General features: G+C 50.4%; 8 protein-coding genes across 8 annotated transcripts; 3 read left to right on the forward strand and 5 right to left on the reverse strand.

Moving 5' to 3' along the window:
- Nucleotides 1-31: 31 nt before the first annotated feature.
- NECHADRAFT_82107 (uncharacterized protein) lies at nucleotides 32-1,717 on the reverse strand (the record flags this gene model as incomplete). The annotated part of the gene is made up of 2 exons (XM_003045349.1): nucleotides 32-1,337; nucleotides 1,458-1,717. The coding sequence occupies 2 exons, from the start codon at nucleotides 1,715-1,717 to the stop codon at nucleotides 32-34; spliced, it is 1,566 nt and encodes a 521-aa protein (XP_003045395.1).
- Nucleotides 1,718-2,472: 755 nt separating this feature from the next.
- NECHADRAFT_82108 (uncharacterized protein) lies at nucleotides 2,473-3,364 on the reverse strand (the record flags this gene model as incomplete). Its single annotated transcript, XM_003045350.1, has 2 exons — nucleotides 2,473-2,628; nucleotides 2,666-3,364. The coding sequence occupies 2 exons, from the start codon at nucleotides 3,362-3,364 to the stop codon at nucleotides 2,473-2,475; spliced, it is 855 nt and encodes a 284-aa protein (XP_003045396.1).
- A 451-nt stretch (nucleotides 3,365-3,815) lies between these two features.
- On the forward strand, nucleotides 3,816-4,405 carry NECHADRAFT_82109 (uncharacterized protein; the record flags this gene model as incomplete). The annotated part of the gene is made up of 2 exons (XM_003044947.1): nucleotides 3,816-4,072; nucleotides 4,210-4,405. 2 exons carry the CDS (start codon nucleotides 3,816-3,818, stop codon nucleotides 4,403-4,405), a joined length of 453 nt encoding a protein of 150 aa, XP_003044993.1.
- A 1,147-nt stretch (nucleotides 4,406-5,552) lies between these two features.
- NECHADRAFT_82110 (uncharacterized protein) lies at nucleotides 5,553-8,031 on the reverse strand (the record flags this gene model as incomplete). The annotated part of the gene is made up of 2 exons (XM_003045351.1): nucleotides 5,553-7,867; nucleotides 7,932-8,031. The coding sequence occupies 2 exons, from the start codon at nucleotides 8,029-8,031 to the stop codon at nucleotides 5,553-5,555; spliced, it is 2,415 nt and encodes an 804-aa protein (XP_003045397.1).
- A 2,042-nt stretch (nucleotides 8,032-10,073) lies between these two features.
- On the reverse strand, nucleotides 10,074-11,875 carry NECHADRAFT_82111 (uncharacterized protein; the record flags this gene model as incomplete). The annotated part of the gene is made up of 6 exons (XM_003045352.1): nucleotides 10,074-10,317; nucleotides 10,365-10,421; nucleotides 10,472-10,676; nucleotides 10,734-10,796; nucleotides 10,853-11,458; nucleotides 11,509-11,875. The coding sequence occupies 6 exons, from the start codon at nucleotides 11,873-11,875 to the stop codon at nucleotides 10,074-10,076; spliced, it is 1,542 nt and encodes a 513-aa protein (XP_003045398.1).
- Nucleotides 11,876-12,603: 728 nt separating this feature from the next.
- Nucleotides 12,604-13,206, forward strand: NECHADRAFT_82112 (uncharacterized protein; the record flags this gene model as incomplete). The annotated part of the gene is made up of 2 exons (XM_003044948.1): nucleotides 12,604-12,971; nucleotides 13,026-13,206. 2 exons carry the CDS (start codon nucleotides 12,604-12,606, stop codon nucleotides 13,204-13,206), a joined length of 549 nt encoding a protein of 182 aa, XP_003044994.1.
- A 694-nt stretch (nucleotides 13,207-13,900) lies between these two features.
- NECHADRAFT_42845 (uncharacterized protein) lies at nucleotides 13,901-16,310 on the reverse strand (the record flags this gene model as incomplete). Its single annotated transcript, XM_003045353.1, has 4 exons — nucleotides 13,901-15,095; nucleotides 15,151-15,589; nucleotides 15,641-15,759; nucleotides 15,814-16,310. 4 exons carry the CDS (start codon nucleotides 16,308-16,310, stop codon nucleotides 13,901-13,903), a joined length of 2,250 nt encoding a protein of 749 aa, XP_003045399.1.
- Nucleotides 16,311-16,837: 527 nt separating this feature from the next.
- On the forward strand, nucleotides 16,838-17,798 carry NECHADRAFT_44279 (uncharacterized protein; the record flags this gene model as incomplete). Its single annotated transcript, XM_003044949.1, has 2 exons — nucleotides 16,838-17,509; nucleotides 17,565-17,798. The coding sequence occupies 2 exons, from the start codon at nucleotides 16,838-16,840 to the stop codon at nucleotides 17,796-17,798; spliced, it is 906 nt and encodes a 301-aa protein (XP_003044995.1).
- Between the last annotated feature and the right edge of the window lie 736 nt (nucleotides 17,799-18,534).

The raw sequence follows: 18,534 nt of genomic DNA on the forward strand, positions 1-18,534 counted from the left end.
CTTCCTCAATGTTTCAGTATGTGCCATCCGATTAGATATAGTATCTATCCTTGTTGACCGGGTTGACGACTGTCTCTTGTGCGTTGGTGGTCAGAGCAATACGACCAACTTGAGCTTGTGGCTCGACATCTCCAAAGAACAATCTCAAATCCTTCAAATTTCTTGCCCATGTTTCTGAAGACCAAGTTGAGAGCCCAGTTATCCCCTCAACTTTGTTATGGAGAAGGGCCAGAGTTGAAGATCCCAGAACGTCTGGGGCAAGACTGATGACACGTAGAAACGCACCAACAAGTACAAAGAAGAAGGCGGTGAAGGATGCCAGAAGCAGGACTGCGAGCCATTTCTTGTTACAGTGGATAACATCTTCTTTGAGAGTGTTGGTTGCAGTTATGTTGATAGACGATGTTAGCAGCATGTCCAGTGCCGAGGTGTTGAACCTCCCAGTGAAGCCCGCTGGATTGATACCTATGTAGAGGATCGTGTTGAAAATCTGTGACAGACGCATCCCAAACACATTAATCCCAACAGTGTGTAAAGGAATGTCATCCAACGGGCGACCAAGAATCTGGTATGGCGTGGTGAGATAACTCAGAATCGGCTGTTTTCCGCCCGAGGTCTGAGCAAGAGGGAACAGACCAGTCAAAAGTATGAGAAAACCTTGAGCATCGAATACGAAGTCCATATCGAAGACGGTATAGTTGTAATGAAAAGTAGGCTTGAGGGAGTGGCGGACGGCGGACGGATTACAGATGTTCCCAGATGAGCTCCCTGTGCAGGATACATTGACGTCGACAAAGGTTGTAGTGAGGCTGCGCTCAGCTCTGGTAAACAAATCACCATCTGCGTCCCATCGAGATTCCCATATCAGTTTCCGGGCATGGCGAGTTACACCAGGGGCCATCCGCTCGACATTAGGGCATGGCCGAGAAATGGCTATCTGGTATTGAGTTCCTCCCTTTCTACTAAACCAGTCGCAGTCATTACCCCTGTCGGGAACAGGACCGGCTGAGGCGTTGAAGTTGGAATAATCTGATTGATCAGAGCGCTCCAAACTCGAGCACGAGATGAACAGATAAGAACCTGGAAGAATGAAAGAGGTATTCCCTGATGTGGGCAAGTTGTCGATAGGCGTTCCAACAAGAGACGCATAGGTTGGGTTAGTAATTCCAGTTGTCTTGAGCCAGCCTTTGCCACCATCTTTCTCCAGTGGCTCAATAGCAGGGAAGCGAATGTTGCCCCAAAGATCTTGGTTACGACCGCTGAGTAGCAAGGCCGCCATCATGGAAGAAACAGCAGGGAATGCGACTTCTGTGGAAGCTTGAGAGATGCCTTGAGCGCTGCCAAAACGGTATTCCATCAACGTATTTTGGGCTGTTAATTGGGTCAAAGTGTTTGGGTAGCTAGGAATGATGGAAATGACACGCAATGAGGCTTGACTGCCCAAAGGAGATAATCACCATAGACAGATAATAAAGAGGCCAGTAGAGTCCGGGCCGGCGGGCTTGCCATGGGAACGGTAGACAAAGAACCCAAAAATCGCAAAGAGGAGAGAAATAGACGCGACCAAGAGGTCCAAGAGAAGGCGGAGGCCAGTCGTGAACCAAGAGTTGTCAAGACGATTCGGTTGGAGCTGAGTTACCGAGGAGTCTTGCTCAAGAGGCTGCTGTGCGTCCTCAGCAGGCACAACTTTGTAGAGAGGGGGTTTGGAGCTCTGCATTTTCCGGCAATGTGAGGATGTTTGAAGTCCCCGGAGTACCTGTTTGGAGGTTGTACGCCCACAAGTCGGACATCCTGGTTAATATGCATCCATTCACTTGGCACCTAAGTTTCAGCCGCAGCCGCGGCACAATTCCGCTTCCTTTTTCTTGATCCCCTCAAGCTTGGTTAGATTGAGAGATTTTGATCCACTAGCGGATAGCCTCTTCAAGGGTGAGCGCTTCCACAGGAATCAGGCTGGCAAATTGCAGACCTAGACGCCCCTGCCACGGCCATGGATCTGCATTTTGCGCGGGGTTTGGTCAACTCTGTACATGCAAGCGATATCGCGTAGGAAATGGCCGAAGCGAGCCGAGCCTGATCAGCTTTTAGCTGCTCTGAATGGCCCAGTTCTTAACCGACATGGTGCATACAAAGTGGGTTGATGCAGCCACTGGAGGCTACCGACTTACCAAGAATTGCGCCTTAGATAATGCCTTGGTGGAGTCTTTGGCCTGCAGTGGCACTGGAAAGCCATCAGTCGACAGCAGCCATTGTTCCCAGAGGGACAGTCTACTGCCTGGTCTCATTGGTGTCACCATTGAACACATGCGACAAGCGCAGGGCGGTCAAGAAGGAGAGTTATGAACACTTAAAATTGTAGAGTGTCATGTTGATTGTCAATTTAAAACCTAATCAACATTTACAGCGACAGAGCCTTATTACCTCCAAGGGTAGCCCCAGGTTCTCCATTTCCGGATTTGTTGTTCTTGCCTCTTACCAGCGTGAAACGAGGCGCGTTTTCTTCATCGTTGAAAACTGTCGCAACGAATCCATGGTATTAAGCCAGACGAACGCAAACAAAACTGTGAACCGGATGATGGATGACTGCGCAAAGGGCGGCTGGATAAAAGGCGGATGGATAAAGGGCGACTAGGTAATCGAAGGTCGATGGGTTAACATGACATACCTTCCAACCTCTGTTGGTGGTGCAGTTTAGAGATTGGCGGGGGGGGCTGGTGGGCTGGACACCTGTGTGTGGGGGGTTGGGGGTAGTTTCAGGTGTATTTTGGGTTGCGCGACGGGTACGCTCAGAGAAGGACTCTTCTTCAGGACCCTGTGTTGTAGATAGGCCGAGTAACTTCTCCACACCTGAGCGACTTAGTCGGTGCTGTTGATTTTCGTATGGCGCAAAGTCGTCACGCTTATAAGGCCCGCATTCCTCAATAACGATGTAGGAGTACAAGCGCATCGGAGGGCCATCCAAGTCGAGTTCTGGCACTGTTGGCGGTGTAATGTGTTTGGGGTCGAAGCCTTTGTTGGGTTTCCCTCCCCCAATGTAGATGAAATGTTTGATCTCTGGTCCCGGTATTTCGTATTGTTGTTCAAACTTCTTGAACTTTGGACGACTCGTGAAACTGTGTCCCCAAAAGAGTTCCTCTCCATTCTCATTCCATCTGGTCCTCTTGATGACAAAAGGATGGCCGTCATTCTGCCTCTGGATAATGGATCCAGGAGAGAGATCAATGGGTTGCTTAGCCTCCTTATCATCGTAGTCAAGGTTATCGCCAACCTGTCCCTCATTCTCGGATACCAGACATGACAGGGGCTTCGTTGGCCCAAGGGATGCAGAAGGGAGATCCATGCGACCGTGCGTAGTTTGAGACATCGTGTTACTCTCGTCACGACTTATGGTAGCTTCGATGGTGTCCCCTGGGCGGCGGGTTCGTTTCGCGACGGTAGTGGCGTCTGTCGGATGTGGAACGACGTGTACGGCGGCGTAAAGGGATCGTGGTACTGGTTTCCAGAATTGCCGTCGGCGGCGTATCGTTGTGACGATTTACAATGATATAGTTGATAAATAGATTCAGTTTCTCTGTAGATTCGATGCAAGTGAAGTCTGTTGTTTGTCTGCTTCAAAATGGCATCCCGTTAGGCTTAAACATCCAGAAGGACGATGCCCAGGTTTGGGAGTGACGTGAAACGAAACAGGGATAGAGCCCACTAACTCGCAGCAGCTTGGGATGACGACCATTCCTTGTTTTTCTGGTAGACTTCCAGGCAGACTTGCGGGCATACAGACCAAAGGTGGCGGTAGTGTAGTCTGATGCAACCCCATCATGCCTCACGTGGCACTTGATGGGGTACAGAAGTCTCTTCGGCGAAGCTCAATTGGCCGTCTTTGGCCTGTCCAAGGACCGATCCTTGAAATATCGGCAGCCCTACCCAATCTACGGAGTCCAGATGGCATGGTGCGTGATGTGGCCGCGTTGGTCAGGGCTGCGCCTACAGCCTGCAGCCTGCAGCCCCAAACCAAAGCGGCAATTGGAACCATTGCGAGTGCAGCCAAGGAGCAAAGAAGCAAATGGAAACTATGGTACGTACATTCTCACCTCGCAAGCCCTGTCCGGTGTCATGCTCCGTGAAGATCCAGGCTGTGAAGCAGATCCAGGTTAGGACCTCCTGATTTCCTCATCCCTGGCCTCATCACTGCTAAAAGCCACCTATTTTCAGCCGGTCACGGCGTGTCGTGGGATTTAAATTATCTGGACTCTTGACTAACGGCGGCATCCCCCCGCCTGTCTTCCATGGTTCCCGAGAAGGAGGGGCACGGCCTGTGCCGAAGATCGCTGACATGGATCAGGCTCCCCTCGTGGTCGTGCCGGGCTACCTCCAGGAAATCCTACCCACCGGGTCTGCAGCAGCCTGAAGGACAGGCATGGCCACACTGAGAAGCTTGCAGAGTGGTAGTAAAGGCCAGCAGTGCATACCTATTAGGATGGTGGAGGGTTGCCAGATTCTTTTTCTTTTGTTAGTGTCCATGAAATCACCGAGTCTCCTCGGTATGGAGGTCAGCAGCGCGCACCTCCAAGGCTGCACTTGTGCAGCCATCACATACCTAGCCCCACTGTTAGAGTACCAGTTGATCTTCCAGAAGACTCAGTGCGAGCCTGATTCCATCATGTCGTAAGTAGAGGACTGGCTCAAAAACGGGTCGTGGTTGGCTTAGAGCCCTGTTCAGTGCCCGATGGCAGCACACGCGCAGCCTAAGATCAATGCTATTGACTTCCTAGATCCCCAATCAGTTAAATGCCTCGGCCGGAACAGTATCACGGCCTTCGACAACTAGATCGCTCTAACCCGTGGCGTCGTAACGGGTCATGGTTTGATCCTGGCCGATGATGGCAGCGACTTGAAGCCTCACTTGCACCAGCGTGTCGGTAGCTGGCCTGTTAGCAGCTTCAATTGCCCAACATATGGTTCACAAGGAGATCACTGCTCCCAAGCTTCTCATTACCAGCATAGCTCCCGAGTCATTTGATCAAGAAGATAGATATTAAACATCAATGCGTTAACGAAAGTCTAGGTACATGACAAAATCCAAATCCCGCCTCCGTGCGGGTTAATGAGCGTGCAATACTGTAGCCTCCAAACAAAGCAACACCTTTTCGTTCCCATCGTTTCTGGTTTGTATTAAACAAGCCATTTCGGATAGTCTCGGCATCATTCTTTTTTGAAATTCAGTACTTTTTTTTTTATTCGTCGAAGATGAGATGGTGTCTTGGATCCATCGTGATGGATCAAGAACACCATGTCAGCGGCGAATCATCATAAGAATGGAGATGCCAATTGATCTGATCATTGGCAAAACCATAACCTCTGAGATTAGCTACTCATGTCGAATCGAATGAAAGAAAGAGTATCCGAGTTATCGGTCAAGACATCACCGAACATCTCGCGAGATATTCGGCGTCCGTGGCTAACACAACACACTTGGGCTCTCTCCGTTGGCAGTGATGCCTGGAGTAGGGCGGACACCTGTGTGTGCCAGATCGAAGATTCTTCCAGGAAGATTCTTAACGTGAGCATTCCCGGTTGCGCGACGGGGACGCTCTCAGAGGACTCTTTTTGCAACCATGTAGCTGACATTGGCTCAAAACCTCGTCCAAATCTGAAGAAGTTAACTGGCGCGGCCCACCCGACAATTTTTTAAAGTCGTCAGGTTTGAAACGGCCGTACTCGTCAAGTTCGAGGTAGGTAAAATAGCGCATTTCGGGGCCTTGGATCTCCAGTTCGGGTTCAGTTGGCAATTCAATGCCATCGGATTTGAACCCTGCTGGATTAACCTCCTTTCCCCCAAGGTAGATGAAATTCTTCTTCCCCTGATCCGGTTCCTTATACTGCTGTTTGAGTTTATCGTACTGGGGACGGCTCGTGCAAAGACATGCCCGAATGCATACCTTCCCATCCTCATCCTGTTCGATTCGGATGATGAGATAAGGGTGGAGGTCATGCCTTGATTTTCTCCGGACAAAGGATCCCACAAAGAGATAGTCAGGTAGCTTGTCCAAAGAAGATGACTGTGGCGGCGAGCCAGGACCCTCAGTATTAGGGGTGCTATGGCTTGATGCGGCATCTGTCTTGGAGTCCTCTGAGCTACCCACATTCTCTTGTGGCGAAGAAGGGACAACAGGTTCAACGGAGTCAACAGCGACGATGGTCGAAGCTCCCTCTCGCTTCTCTGGGCTCGTATGAGGATTTATGGTGGTATATTCCTCATCCTGGCCAAGTTCATCGTCGACTTGTTCCTCATTCTCAGAGGAAACGTCATTTGAACCATCGCTGTCGCTTGTTACCAGATCCTCATCTTCGGAACTGGAAGAGGTGTCGCCAACATTCGCCTCTACACTACGCTGTGGGCGAATGGCGGAATTGGGGGTGTCCTCCACCTCGTGGTCTTCACCTGGGTGTAGCGGGCTAGCGCTGAGAGGAGCATCCCAATTCTCGTCCGAGTCGGATGGTCCGGACTCAAGATCACTGTCCTCGTCTTCATCTCGATCAGGTGTCTCATCCGAAAAGTATACCTCATCCGAAGAGGATAACCCGTCTAAGGGAGATATCTCATCCAAAGGAGATGTCCCATCCAAAGAGTATACCTCGTCCGAAGAAGATGTTTCGTCCGAAGAGTATAACTCATCCGAGGAAGATGTTTCGTCTGAAGAGGATGTCTCGTCTGAAGAGGACGTCTCATCCAAAGGGAATTCTTCATCCGAAGAGTATACCTCATCAGAAGAGGAAGCCTCGTCCGAAGAGGAAGGAGTACCATGGTGATCTCCGCCGTCGTCTGAGTCTGAGTCGGCCGTGGTATCCCTATGATCCGGGTCCAATATGGCATGCAAGGGGTGTGAAGCATCACCATGATCCTTAAGGCTGCCTTTGTTTGGGACGGCGGATGTATCCCTAGAGGCTCCGGTCAGGAGCCCTGGGGAACAGGGTCGAAGGCGACGGAGACTCGCGGTCATCTCCTTTTCAGAATCAGACAGGGTAGTAACGTCGAGGTCCTCATCGTGATCTATTTCTAGACCGGAGAGGGCGTTGCTGAGATCGCTACCATGGCTTCTGTCCGAGTCAGATGGACTAGAAGAGATATCGGTGCAAAGGCCATCATCGTCTTCATCTGCGTCAGGCAGGGTATCGACGTTGATGGCCGTAGTCGGAAGCTCTTGCGAATGGGGTCGGGTGTCGTGGAAACCCGCGGTCGACTCTCCATCTGAATTAGATGGGGTGCCGACGTTGAGATCCTTATTCCCAGCTGGTTCTAGACTAGAGAGGGGTTGGTTGACATCGCTATTGTGACCACCACATGGATTAGATGGGGCGATAATATCGACGTCCTTTTTTTGGTTGATGTCTAAACCCGCGAGGGTTTTACTGACATCTCTCTCATGGGTATCGCCCGAACCAGATGGGTGACATTTGACATCTACCGAGAGGCCATCGCAATCGTCGTCCGAGTCACTCGGGGTGGCGACTTTATGTGCATCGACTTGAGAATCGTAGGGGTCCTCGACGGCCGTGTGGGAGCTTGCCCGGGAGCGTGACGACCCGGACTCCGTGGGCTGTGACGTGTCGAAGGGATATGCCTGTGGCCGTGGATGGTTTGAGAGATTGGTCCGCTCTCGTCGAGAATCGGGGCTCCGGTGACGTCCCTTCGGCCGTGTGTTCGTTTCACGACGGTGACGGTGTTCATCGGGCTCAGGCCGGTGTTTGCGATCGCGCAAAGGGGATGGCCGTCGCTCTCCGAAGATCGACTGTTGGAGACCAGTGAAATGGACAAAGTGGACTGCGAATTTCCCTACTTTGTCCTTCCACTTTTCTTGGGGTTGTGCCTCTGTATTCTAGTCAGTTATCCCATCAAGGACCGGTCTTCAACTATTAAACAAAAAACACAATACCTTTAGGCGCTTCATAAGCCTCCTCAATTCCCTCCCATCGGTCACGACTGTGCCACCCCTCGCATCGGGGTCGGTTGGGATCACGAAGGCCGTCCGACATGGAGACTTGGCTTGTGACGGCAGCGAGGGGGGAGGAATGGCGTCTTGTTGTGACGAGGTACAGTGACTGAGTTCATGAACAGATTTGGTTGTACAAATTCAAAAGCAGGGTGTTGCTTGTCTGTTTCAATGTGGCATTTCTTTGGGTTTAAATGCCAAAACCGTCCGGAGAGACGATGCCTAGGTTGGGGGGATGAAAATAGCCTCTGCTTAGACGGGATGAAAATAGCCCGAAATACGAGCAAGACCCACTAACTTTGCTGCAGTTGCAGCTGTTGCTTCAGTTGAGAGCTATTCTGGATCTTTCCCGGTCTGCAGACCGGCCGCATTACAGTGACCCAACCTGATCACGGCTCGCGTGGGGGACGCCATACAGACTCAACATGTTCGGTGGCGCTCATGGGCTTGCGCTCAATAGCCGGGCGTTCAACGTATCCACCCACACCACCCAATCTATCGAGTTGATGCGGTCTGTGTGTGTGATGTGGCTGTATTGTTTGGATACCGGTGTGCCAACAGTCTGCAGTCCCTAAGCGAAGCAGCAAACGGAGACCCTTGCAACTGCTGTACTGCACAGCCCCAGAGCGAAGAACCAACTGGAAGCTACGGTACGTACATTATCACCCCGGAGGCCGCTGTGCGACGTCATTGGCGCTGATGTCGTCAATCTCACGATCTGTCAAGCTCCAAGCCGTAAGGCAGATCTTGGCTTCGCTCTCAGGGGTCTAGGTGCCTTGAATCTATCATTCTTGGTCTTGAGGCAACCAAGAGTCAACCGTTCTCAGCTGTTAAAGGAGTGTCGTGGGTTTTAAGTTGGGTTTTTAGTAATAGACTTACAGCAGCGCCCCCGGCCTAGACCATCTCCGTTCCCCGAGGAGGGGCTCCGCCAGTACCCAAAGCCACTGACATGATCAGGTTCCCCAAGAACTTGTGTCTGCCTGCAAGGAAGCCTAACCTCTTCATTGCTAGGCATGACCAGGCTGAGAAGGCCCAAAGTTGGTAGCGACGTTGGCAGCGCATGCCTATTTCGGCTGTGTTATTTCCCTTGGGTCTCTCAGAAGTCCACCCCCACGGCTTCTTCGAGCCCTTGGCCAAGCATCCCTATTACGATGATGGACAATTGCCGCTTTGTTTTCTCTCTTTGTTGATGGCCATGAAATCACCCAGCTTTCATGGCGATGACCTCCATTCATCGTATTGTACTCTCTGTAGCTCGACGCGCACATCTTAGGCTGCGCGAGTGACTCATCACATGTTGGCCCCATTGCTAGAGCGCTATCTGATCTTGCAGAAGGCTCAGTGCGAGCATGTTTACATAACATCGTAGCTGATTGTCGAGGACTGGTTCATAGACTGGCCATCTACACTACTCCTTCAACCGCAAAATGCTCCATAAGTTTCTGCTAAGATGTATAGCATTGATGCACGACGTCGTAATAAACTCTCATGTTGTTGGGCAAATCGGACCGCGCCGTTAATTTTTTCCTCCCTGGGAGCGACCCCGGAGCCTCGCATACTAGGTAAGCGGTAGAATAGTACAGCATTATTAACGACGCGTAACGGGTGCACCTAAATAATAAGATAAGCTTTCATTCTCTAAGAACCACCTAGCAGTCGAAACTCTTTCTTCACAACTTGTACTATTGACTGAGTTTCACCCGTCGCGCCAACGGCCATCCTGCGTGAGGAAGCTGACCGTCAGCTAGGTCCTGTTGCGCTGGATGAGGACATGCCGTATGGCCAGCCTTCAATAAAACATAGTGTCAAGGTTTCAGGGCGAGGGTCAGGCCAACATTATTCGTATTAATGTCACTCGGCTTCAAAGGCAGTGCTACTTATCATTGCCCAGGATGCAGACTCAACTAGCATCACAACACAGGCGAATGGACTAGCAGGAGGGTCAAGTACACTGGTCAATTAAGCATGAGGAGATTGCCTCTGAAAACAAATACTCCGTTGAAGAAGCCAGGCAACGAGATACATGTAGTCATAGTTTCCAGATCCAAGCAAACAGAGTCTTTCCAGCACCATCCGCATCCCCCTTTAGCCATTGTTTCCAGTGGCAATACCCCAGAAGTAACCACACCAACTTCCCAGGATCAAAAGGATAAGAGAAGCAAAACAAAACATGGAGATCTTCTTGTTTTTGCCTCCATTCTCCTCATAGAATCTCTGCTTCCGGGCGTTGAGAATATGACCTCGAGCAATGCGCATCTCCTCGTCCACTGCAAGTGTCCAAGATCCACAGATCGCCAGGCGATGAACCCCAGGATCAAAGAGACAGCGACTGAGCACCCGGCAAGAATGACATAGACGATGGTGACTCTATCGTACGAGTTGTTGTCAGCATCCTGGATTCTTCCAGTGATGACTCGCACGATGATGTTCATCCTATGACACGAGTTAGCAACTTGGCATGTCATGATCGTCATTTGTCTTACGCATTGTTCAGTGTGATCTTGATAGAGTAGGCCGAGCCAAATACTGTGCTATCCCACATGGATGTGCGAGTACTGTCGATGATGGTGGTGGGTCCAAAGCAATAAGCAAAGGCGAAGACACCAAAAGATGCAGCGGTGCCTTTGACAGCCCCGGAAAAGTTGACGAGAAGCATGGAAGTGAAGACTCCCAGACCGCAGAAGACCACTGGGATATTTGATTAGCATGGAGTTGTTCATTTAAAGATCTCGGCGTAGCACTCACAGATTGAGATTCGGTGTCCATAAAGATCAATGAAGATTCCCAGCAAAGGAACAACGAAGAAGCCTGTCGGGAGAGATTAGCATCCAGTGCGATCTAGCGTGACCATTTTCACTTCTTACCAGCATACTGCAAGACCGAGCTATACCAGCCGGCCGCAATAGAGTCAGTTCCAAACCGCTGTTCAGCAAGTTCAGTAGCGTTCTGGAGGAAAACGATGGCAGTGCTTGTTTCGAAGAGAGAAAAGGCCATAACTGCCCAGAAGGACCATGGCAGCTCGAGCACCTTGCGGATCTCAAACTTTTTGCTCTTCTCACTCAGCTTCTCGCCAGTTGCTGGATCGTTGATGCCGTGAAACTTGCGGTTGGCCACCTTGGTGAACCAATAGAAGCCAACAGTCATGACATTGGTGAAAATGTTCATGAAGACGGCGACCCAGAAGACCCACGCAAAGTTGCCAGTCTTCTTGGCAATGATGTTGGCGGATGACTTGCCGGCAAACGCACCCATCTTTCCGACGCCCAGCTCAAAGCCGAGGGTTGATCCAAATCCGTTACCAGGGGCAAACCAGGACGAGAAAACCTTGTACTGGGCGATCTGGGTTGCGATGTCTCCCAAAGCTCGAACAACTCGTCCAGCAATCATGAACTTGTAGGATCGACTTTGAGCTGCACCTGCAACCAGAATCGAGCCGACAGAGTAGATCAAGTTTCCATACAGCATAGCACCTAACATTGGGTATCAGAGAGTGTTACTTCAATGTCAAGAGACTTCTTACCAGCGCCTCCGATCCGGTCAGTAACAATACCGCTCACCATCATGAGGGCCGTGACCATGAAATCCTCACTGGCTTCCAAGAGTGAGAACTGCGTGTTAGTGATGCCCATTTCTTTCTTGATAGTGCTTTTCATGGCAGCAGTGATGCCCGAGCTCCATTGAGATCCGAAACCGATGGCCGTGACGAGGACCACAGACGCGATCTTCCAAGACAAGGGAACCGGTTGAAGGCCATCAGAGCTGGAAGCATCTGAGTCCCCAGATGCCTCAACTACTGCTCCTGCAGTCTCCTTTCCATAGGGTTGCGCCAGGCCATTCTCAGGCTCTATGTTTGAGCTGGAAGAGCTGGGAGATGGAGGTAGAGCCATCGGGGCCGAGGTGTAGGACAAAACAGAAACAAGTGCAAGGATGGATAATGAAGAGCACAAAGGTGTCGGGAGCGGTGTTGTTGAGAGGCAGGATGTCGATCATGTCGAGGAAAAAACACTACTTTTGAACCAAACGAAGAAATCCTAACTGACAAGTTTTGATCCACTAAGTCGAGGGTGGATAAGCCTAATCAGATGAGATTGATAAGACAGAACGGGGCAACACCACCGACACTAGCCCTATACAAGGCACGCCGTAAACCTAAAACTCCACTTTGAAAAGATCTGATAAGTTTACAAAGACAGGGATTCTGACTAGGGGTCCTTCTCTCACCGTGAGAAGCCTCCCTCCCTGCATGTCCGATGTCGCTAGTGGCTGCCGGTCCGATGGGAGGCTAGGGACGACCCTGTCGGCCTGAGCTTCGCGAAAAGTTTGCGGATGAGAGATGGTGATGGTTTTTGCTTAATCTATCTTTCACCTTCGTCACTTCTTTCCTTAACAACACCAAAGCCTATTGTTGTTAGGTACCGACATCGCAATGCATGGCAAACAGCACGCTAGGGCCACGCCTGACGAAGAGACACCACTCATGCTCCATGAGCAAGGGCGACCAGATTCTGAGCATGGAATCATCCAACAGCCGACAACACAGCCCTCCGATGAGGCGAAAATCCCATCATCTGTTTCCTAGGCATCCATGCCTTGCAAAGCCCAGCTAGCTGTCATAATGCTTGTCCGCCTCGCTGAGCCAATCAGCGAGCGATCTCTCACAGCATATCTCTTCTACCAGCTGCAATGGTTCGACAAGTCCCTAGATGCGTCGTCGATCGCGAAGCAGGCCGGGCATCTGACTGCAGCCTTTGCTGCTTCTCAATGCGTAACATTGATGTGGTGGGGACGAGCAGCCGATAGCCCGGTGCTCGGTAGGAAGGGCGTTCTTGTTATTGGCCTGCTAGGCTCGGCGATCTCAGCACTTGGCATGGGTTTCTCAACTACATATCGGTCTGCCATGTTGTTTAGGATGCTAGCTGGTGCTCTCAATGATAACGTTGGCGTTCTCAGGACAATGGTGTCTGAGGTTGTTGTTGACAAGAGGTGAGTCGCGTTCCCATAAGTTCTCTTCCTCTATACTTACTCTTTTGATTCTAGGTCCAACTGTCGGGGGTACCGTCTTGGGATGGGGGCTGTCAAACAATCTTGTTGGAATTCCGTTCTGGGGAATGGCTTTACTTGCTTCGTTGAACTTCAGTCTTCTGTTGTTGGTGAAGGATTCGGATGCCTCATGAGTGGGTTGTTGGGTCATCTGGTCAACACTAAATACATCCTATGAAGTCCTTTGAGCTCCAAGTTCTCGTCCAAGTTCTATCTACCTGCATTCTTGGTTTCAATCCTATCATGCCGAATCACTATCCACTCTAAACTCCGACATCGCCGAACCTTGTCACTGATATGGTCCGATCAAAGCTCGTTGTTCGATGACTCGTAACATAAAGTACCAACGTGAGTTCATGCCCATCAAAGCCCACTAGCCCAAAACAACCCCTGCTGACAGGGATCTGAGGCACATTTGTTCTCTCACGGTGAGAAGCCGGTTCATTCGGCCCACTTTTCGCTCGGTCATGCCGCCAGTCACGGTATTTTCTCGGATTGGGGCATGGGGGTCAAGCGGGATGGTGATCAACTCCAGATTTCATTGCCGCGTAATCTGCATCGACATGAAGAGAATCATGCCATATCCACATTCTAGAACATTAAGATTGGAGTGTTGAGAATCATATGAGGTCAAGTTCGAGGTTTGCAAAATCTTGTGTCCTGAGTGGGCACGACTTGTTCAACTCTTTACTGTCGAAAATAATTCTGTAGACCTCTAACGAGACGCACATCTCGAAAATACCTTTAAATTACCAGGTTCCATTAAATCTTCATATCAAATAGTTACTAGAGGTTAACAGCAATAAAATAATCCTAGGTTTATTGATCAAGTGTCATCCAACTTAGAGAGCTTGTTGTGCTCCATCATTACCCTACACCCACGTGAGATCAGGTTTCTTCCCAGGCACCATTATCCTCAACGGCCATCCCTTTAATTGGTGAATTGCCCCAGCCACCGTCTTTAGCCAACTCGTAGCCACTATGGGAATCCCATATTCGCACCGTTGACTTCTAAGCATGTCTGCCGCAGTGTCCCATGACCTCTTGCCATCTTCCACATCGCCCAACTCGATCTGAGTATGAGCAATGGAAAGGTGGATAACCACCGCGATGAAGCCATACTTGGCATGGAATGCTGTGAACTGCTTCATTTCTTGCAGCGTGGATTTCCATAGATGAAGAGCGTCTTGGAAATGACCTTTTTGGTGGGCCACGCGAGCTGTGGCCATGAGTCTTCGCATACGCAGTAACTGGTCGTTCATTTCTTCTAGCCCCGCTGGTTCGATCATAGCCAGGTCTTGGATGGTAGAATCAGCAATATCTGTTCTGCCTTGTCCAATGTTGGCTTCCACTGATGCCAACATTAGTCTTCGGCAGGGCCGGCTCCTCTTGTCAGGCTCTCGCATATTCTCCAACTCTGCCCCGAGAAGTTCATTTGCTTTGTCGTACCAGCCGATCTCACAATAAATGTCTGCTAGTCTGGCGACGATGAGACGCCGTGTCGTCGTTCGGATGGGCTGGACAGCGCCAAGATTTAAATATTGCTCCAGTGATTCTCTTGCATTGTCAAAATCACCCATGGACTGAAAGAAACTCGCCGCGACACCCTGTAGGCGACGTGTGACTTCAAGCTCAAGGTTCGAAGGTGGGTGTTCCGCCTTCCATTCGTAGATGCGTAAAGCTGTATCGCTGTCGTGGCGTTGGATCTTATTCTCGATCACAACGAGGTGAAGCCTGCCTTTTAATGCATGGTCCCTGCGGGTGATAGGACGGCGAGTTTGGCAGAGAAAATGGCGTATGTGAGCATCTGACTCTATAAAATCTCCTTCAAGGCGATACACGAGACTTTGGAACAATGTCACCGAGGCATGTAAGTAATACGGCATCGAGGGCCGCAAAAAGGCCCCGGCAATATGGGTGGCCAGGCAACGAATCGAGAAAGAGTCCCGCTCGGAGAAGTAGAGCAGGGCATCAACAAATTGATCTTTAAGTGAGATGGTGATCTTGTTGTTTTCTTGGATCAATTTATGCATCAAATCCCATACTAGACTCTTGGTTTGAGGGGACCTACGTAGCAGGTATTAGTAACTAAGAGTTGACGTTGATGATAAGGGCCTCTTACCAAGTGGTATTGCCTTCGTAGCAAGGTGGACAAGCAAAGCACAAGAGTTTAAGGGCAACGCTCCTTAAAAACTCAGCCACGTCGGGTAGAAGATTCGAAAAAAGCTGGGGGTTGGACACAGGGTCAAGGGACCATGTTACAGTCCCATCGTCGAGTGTGTGCTTCTTGATGTATACAGAAGTGAGAGACTGGGCAAGCCGGGTGTTGTCTGATAAAACATCCACCAACTCAACTGGTAGGCCATATTGAGTGGCATCGGTAGTCTGTATCTCACCATCCGCATTCCACCGCCTTTGAGGAGAACTCACGCTCCGTAGAAGAGTATCGGGGATGTTGTGACCGCCGAGGGCTTCTAGCAGAAGGAGCAGTATATCCGTGTCCGCTAGTACGTCGGCGTAATTGACAAAGAGATTGTGGTACGATAACGGTAGCGAGGGATCTATTTTTGGATATGAGCAAAAAGACAAGTCAAGTGGAGCGGTGAGTATACCCTTGAGTTGGCCGAGAATCAGGTTCCGCACAAATTCATCACGGCTTGGGGCCCCTGAGCAAATAGACTTCAGATGAGAAAATATTTCTTCATCGTTGATATTGACATATCTCTCGTATCTGAGTTTGGCTGTTAACTCGACTCCCGATCTTAGGGGGCGGTTATTCACTCACGTGGAAAACGGGATATCCAAGGGCAACCACAAGACCGACCCGATACTGCCAAGCCGACGGGCCATCTTGATATACTTCCTGCCAGCATGGCGGAGTTCTGAATCTTTCTGAACCTCGAAATAGCGAGCAATCCGGGGTGGCACCAAGACTGAAGCGTTTAACTCGGACCTGAGGAATATGACGATGCAAGCTAGCCGGCGATGTAATTCGACGTGGGCTAGGGTATCAGAGGGTGTCCAGAAGCCTTCCAAGTCGAATCTGAATCTTTCATAGACGTCATTGACGCGATCCGAGTTGCACGATTGTATGGACAGGATCTTGGCTGTTCGTTGATTTGTGGGGATGATGTGATATTGAGTGGTCCGAGCAAGCAATTTCGACTTGGATAAGATCGATCGAACGGCTGATAGATGGTGATTAAGCTCAGCAGCTATACTGTCGGCCTTGGTCTCGTCATATTCTTTTGCCAGTTGGCGGACCGTATTACAGAGACACATGATTAAGGGTGATGTTGGAATAAAGCTCATGGGCCGATTCTCGGAATTGCATCCTAGGCTAAAAGAAAAATTATGTGAGGTCCATGCTGAGCGCTAAGCTCGCTTCGGATCGGAGGTGTTTTCCCTTTTGCTAGACCGAGTGTAAAAGCTCTCTGACGCTGAAGCTGGAAAAGTCTATAACCTTTGATGTCTGGATTATTAGTATCCAAGATGTCCGTCTAGTTATCCCATCCTTACTATTCCCTGACGATTATGATGATCAAGCGACCAGAGCCAACTGTTGTTCCCGTGGGCTTGCTCCTCCAAGAGGTTAGCCCATCTTGGTCTGCCAAGACTGAAGCGTCTCAGAGAAGTGGCATACCCCTGTCAGCTAACCATCCAATTTCCCACTTAACGCGCTGGAAAAGGGGCGGATCCTTCGCGATTATCTGGAAGAGGCGTTATTTACCTTTCGGCGCTGCTCGTCGTTAATACTTTGTCGCCCACTTCATGACTGGACAGAAGGCTCTGTCAATATGCCCTCACCGATGGGCCTCGTCGCCCCACTGCTCGCCTTCATACTAGCCTCTCAGGCGCTCGCCCAGGAACTAGACGATATCATTGTCGGCTGCGACGCGGTCCAATGTCCTGTGGTCGAGGATGAGCATCACTGCAAAGTTAGAAACGACACATTCCTCGACATCGGGCTGACCCGCATTCCCGATGTCCCAGATTCCCTAGAGGATTTCTCCATCGTCCAAGGAGTTAGCATTGCCAAGACTAGGAAGGACGAAGACCTGTTCACCAGCGTCTACTATCTCGGGACCCCCCAGAATGTGTCGCTGGATGAAGTCCACGGCTGCGCTGTCTTTTTCGACCCTCCCGGGAGAAAATTCCCAGAGAACACCACAGGCACCTGCTCTGATATTATCGATCCGAAATGCATTGCTGGCATCCAAGAAGTTGCGGAGTCCGCACTTAGTTACAAATACATCGATGGTATCTGCCGAGATGTACAGGATGCGCTTGAGGACAGCGATATCATTGCCTGCAGGAATTACACTGGCACGGGCGAAGGCATCGAAAGAAGCGTCTTTGCCATTAGCCTCTCCAACCTCACCAATATCGAGGCCAAGGAAAACGCCACCAGCGACTGTTGGCCTATCCTGCCCAAATCTGCCAACCTGGCACCGCTTTTCTATGCCATGAAATCTTGGGATGTGAGAAATATCTTTCTTGGCTTGAAGTGCACCACTAACTCTTGATTTGCAATAGGGGGGTCCGTTTCCTCAATCCGCGTTCGATGAAGTGCACAAGATTACTCCGGTGCTCACCCTCTTCATGGCCAAATCGAACAGCAAAAATGTAGTGAGCCAAACTGTTGGACAAATGAGCTGTATTCAGATCGAAAGTACTTGGACTCCTGATACCAGTGTTGCTGCACCACAAAGACTTGTTAGTATGTTGGCGATTATCTGGGCATTTGCTGCGTGGGCTGCGACGCTGTAAGACAGCTAGATGCAATAAAGGAATAATGACACTGAGATGCACGTGTACCAACCAAGTGCCTGAAGGCCTGCGAATCCAATTGACAACTTGCGCAGCTCTAAGCCACTCCTGTGGAGAAGTTAGATGGGCATGAAATCATTCTTTGCGCCCAAGGCAACCTGGCTGGCCCTCTGGCGGTCACGGAGGTGCCCCTACTGGACATACGCCTGTTGTGTCACCAACGTGTACATATGGAGAGTTGGCCAACAAAGTAGCCGCTCTCGAAAATTCTATTGTCATCACGCGCCCACAGAAAGAGTTTACCTCCCCCTGAGATTGGCATTTGTCTGGCTCAAGGTAATTGTGAATATCGCTTATTTTGGCTGTTGGGGTTTGCGCTCCAAGCACGAAGCGTTTGTTGGCCAGCTTTCTGATGTCGCCAGCAAGTATCGTGACGTCGCTACAGATCTAGATAGAAATGAATCCTGCGTTTCTACCCGCAGGAGCCGGAGAATTGGTGAACAAATTTGAATGGTTATCACAGTCCATGGTGCATGTTGGTTGCTCTACACCACAGCGATTCTGTTGACCTGTACAAGGAAGATGAAGAGGGGAAAGAGACAACTCGGAAACCCCTCCCGTGACCGAAGATCTCATTGATGAATTGATTCACCGCCTGCAGCCACAAGCGCTTCGTCGCCGTCGTGGTGCCAGGTGAGTGGTGCTTTCATGTTTGAGAAGTGGGCCGAGGAGAGAG

This window comes from Fusarium vanettenii (genome assembly GCF_000151355.1).
Source record: "Fusarium vanettenii 77-13-4 chromosome 6 genomic scaffold NECHAsca_20_chr6_4_0, whole genome shotgun sequence".
NCBI lineage: Eukaryota > Fungi > Ascomycota > Sordariomycetes > Hypocreales > Nectriaceae > Fusarium > Fusarium vanettenii.